The following is a 3,516-nucleotide window of genomic DNA, read 5'->3' as shown; positions in this document are numbered from 1 at the left end:
AGCCAGAAAGCACCCCCTTACCAGAGTTAGGGCACTCCTGCAGCGCCTTGGCCATGAGCGTATTTGCGATGTTCTTCAGCCCTGCACGGTACTCCAGCCGCACCGACTCCAGCCTGAGGAGACAGGCCCCGGGAGGTCCCACAGCCATCTACCAACGGCGCATATTCTGGTAGCTGCCGGGAAGCCTTGTCTGAAAAGGCTCCCCACCCAGTCACAGCAGCAAGAACTCCATTCCCTGCACAGCACAGCTCACCCACCACAGAAGCAAGGCGCTGCCGCCCACATGCCTGCCAGCCCCACTGGCAACCGCCCCAAGGGCAACACCTCAGAAACTGACGCTGTCCAGATGCAGGTGAAGGTATCCGCAACAAGCAAGACCAGCCTGGGAGAGCCAGGGCCGCACAAGGCCCCCAGGAGCTGCCTGTCTGCAGAGTGCAGTACTCCAGCCCCGTCACCCTGAGCTGGATGCAGCACCTCCACGAACAGAGCCTGCACCTCGCAGACTCCTACCCACCTCCAGGGCCCTCCACGCCACCTCCTCTGTGGAGTCAGCTCTCCGGGGTCCATCCTTCCCTCGTCCCAGCCATCGTTAACCCCTCCCTCTCCCAGGCACCCTCCATCAGAACACAAACTAAACTGCATCAAACCATCTGCAGGCCTGTCCCAGTACCTAAGCCGAACCCTCCCAAGGCAGGGACCGTGATTCTTCATGGCCAGCACCTACTGCCTCGCAAGCCCCCGAGCCTGGAAACACTGCACAAGTCACTCCACACAAGCAGCTGGGTGAGGACGGCCCACCTGATGGGTGAGCTGTGCCAAGAGCCCAGGCTGCCCCCACTCATCAGGACTCACCACAGCCCAGGGTTCTTTGGGTTCTTCAGACGAGACTTTTCCAAAATGGCCCGGGCTCGAGTTAGCTGCCCAACCTTCTCCTCCAGCCGAGAGAGCAGAAGCCACAGGGGTGTGGAGTGGGGACACTTCTTCAACTGCAGCCGACAAGTGAGAGAGCAGCTCAGGTGGTGTCTATGAAGAACTGGGACACAGCCATGCCAGCTGCTCACTGCAGTGGGCGAGCCAGCACCTCCGGGCTGCCTGTGTCCCACTCTGCATTTGTGGGTTTACGAATGTGCGGTTGTGCCGTGGACCTGTGCACACAGGTCTGTACATACCAGCCTTTACTTCAGGTGTGCCACACTCTGCACTTCTGAGAGCAGCGTGTGCAGCTTCATACAAGGCAAAGGACAGAACTCAGTGAGGGGACCGGGGTGTGGGTCCTGAGCCCACAGCTCCCTCGCTGTAACCCCCAGCCCTCCACATCTCCTCAGAGGCGAAGGGCAATGGCCCTGCACCAGGGGGCTCAGTTCTGTGAATGCCGGGCCAGCTGCAGCCCGAGGGTGCAGGCAGACATACCCCCTGGTTATAGGCTTCCCGCGCCTTCTCCATCATCTCCTTCTGCTCCTCGATCTGCCCCTTCATCATCCACAGCTTGGGGAAGTCCTCATAGTGCCGCAGGGCCTCCTCACACAGATCCTGGGCTGCCCTGATGTTGTCTTGCACCCACTCCAGCTTCACAGACTTCATGAACACCTGTGGGGCAGACATGCACCGTCAGCAGGGCATCGGCTCCAGGGCACGTGCTTCGTGTTACGCTCGTCCTCGACACTGTTACCTGCAGCACTGTGGGTACTTTTGTAAGCTTTTCATAGCCTGTTTGTGTACACAAAAGGTGGGGATAAATATATGAGTATGTTTTTGTTTTGTTTTTTTGAGATGGAGTCTTGCTCTGTCACCCAGGCTGGAGTGCAGTGGCGCGATCTCGGCTCACTGCAAGCTCTGCCTCCCAGGTTCAAGTAATTCTCCTGCCTCAGCCTCCCCGAGTAGCTGGGACTACAGGCACACGCTACCACACCTGGCTAATTTTGTATTTTTAGTAGAGACGGGGTTTCACCATGTTGGTCAGGCTGGTGTTGAACTCCTGACCTCGTGATCTACCCTCCTCGGCCTTCCAAAGTGCTGGGATTGCAGGTGTGAGCCACCGCGCCCGGCCGCATGCAGGTTTTTTTGTTGTTGTTGTTGTTGTTGAGTTTCCCTCTTGCTGCCCAGGCTGGAGTGTAGTGGCGCAATCTCAGCTCATGGCAACCTCCACCCCCAGGTTCAAGCAATTCTCCTGCCTCAGCCTCCTGAGTAGCTGGGATTATAGGCACGTGCCACCACGTCCAGCTAATTTGTATTTTTAGTAGAGACAGGGTTTCTCCATGTTGGTCAGGCTGGTCTCAAACTCCCACCCTCAGGTAATCCATCCGCCCTGGCCTCCCAAAGAGATGGGATTACAGATGTGAGAGCCACCACGCCCGGCCACACGGATGTTTTAAAGTCACATCACAAGGATGAGTGTGCTGTGTGCTGAGATTACAGGCATGAGCCACCATGCCTGGCCATATGAATGTTTTAAAGTCACATCACAAAGATGAGTGTGCTGTGTGCTGAGATTATAGACGTGAGCCACCATGCCCGGCCATATGAATGTGCTCTGGTTTCGTTTGCCTGCTGTCATCTACATCACCACTCAAGCCAGGTGTGGGGCCCACGTGCGCACACCACGCACCCCGGATGGCCCAGCCCTGCCTGCCACTGCGTACCCGGGCGGTGGGGGCGCTGCTCCGCGCCTTGGCCAGCAGCCTCCGGGCCCGCTCGTACTCATCATTCTCGGACTCCAGCTTCACGGCCGCCAGCCAGATCTCCTCACTGTTGGGGTTGGCCTGGAGGGCAAGTACAGCAGCGTCAAGAGGGGTCAGAACACAGGGACCAGCGCCTGATCACACTTAATCAAAAGCAGGCAGGCAGGAACCGGGCCAGGCCTTGTTCTGCTGCAGGATTAGTCTGGCCCAAGCCCTTCCCAGGGAGGAGATGACAGAGCAGACTCCAGTGCAAGAATCCGGACTCACCTGGAAACACACAGGTCCATGTTCACTCTAGTACAGCGCGGACAGCGAGGAGGCTGCCAAAGCACTGAGCAACAATGGGGGTGGGAGCAGGGCCATCTTATCCAGGATCCATCCACACCCTCTCAAAGCCCCTGAATGGGTCACTCACACCCTATAGAGACCCACCACACCCAACCTCGCTCTTTGCCCTGAGCCTGATGAAAGGAAGCCAGCTGTTCTGTCCTCATGAGCCCACATGGGCAGGAGAGAGGACTCCCAGAGTGCCACTGACATGTGGAGAAGGCATCCACAGGCCGAGGAGGCTCACACAGCCCAGAGCCCAGTGGACACGAAGGCTCTGCCCTCAGAGCCTCCCCAGGGCTGGTGCCCAGGGCTGTCTGAATGCGTCCTAATCAGCACAGCCGCTCACTGACCATGCAGGACGACCACATCACAGACCTGAAAAGTAGCCCAAAAACGATGGGCAAGGAAAGCCGCCTGACAGGCAGCAGAGAGCGGGCAGGCGGAGGGGACGCTGCGGGCACCCACAGGAGTGATGCCATCTCAAACAGGCAGCAGAGAGCGGGCAGGC

The 3,516-nt window shown here is 58.4% G+C and overlaps 1 protein-coding gene across 1 annotated transcript in view; it reads right to left on the bottom strand.

Annotated features, from left to right (window-relative positions):
* The window catches only part of LOC105535022 (pre-mRNA-processing factor 6), a gene marked incomplete at its 5' end in the record, with an annotated part of 44,773 nt that overhangs the window by 5,264 nt on the left and 35,993 nt on the right, over positions 1 to 3,516 (bottom strand). The window contains 4 exons of the mRNA XM_011973976.1: positions 14 to 113; positions 853 to 986; positions 1,411 to 1,587; positions 2,640 to 2,759. Coding sequence (XP_011829366.1) covers positions 14 to 113; positions 853 to 986; positions 1,411 to 1,587; positions 2,640 to 2,759 — 531 coding nt within the window. The remainder of the gene's footprint in view (positions 1 to 13; positions 114 to 852; positions 987 to 1,410; positions 1,588 to 2,639; positions 2,760 to 3,516) is intronic.

The sequence above is a fragment of the Mandrillus leucophaeus genome, unplaced genomic scaffold, assembly GCF_000951045.1.
Source record: "Mandrillus leucophaeus isolate KB7577 unplaced genomic scaffold, Mleu.le_1.0 Scaffold1402, whole genome shotgun sequence".
In the NCBI taxonomy this organism is placed as follows: Eukaryota; Metazoa; Chordata; class Mammalia; order Primates; family Cercopithecidae; genus Mandrillus; species Mandrillus leucophaeus.
This window is presented reverse-complemented; position numbering and strand designations above follow the sequence as displayed.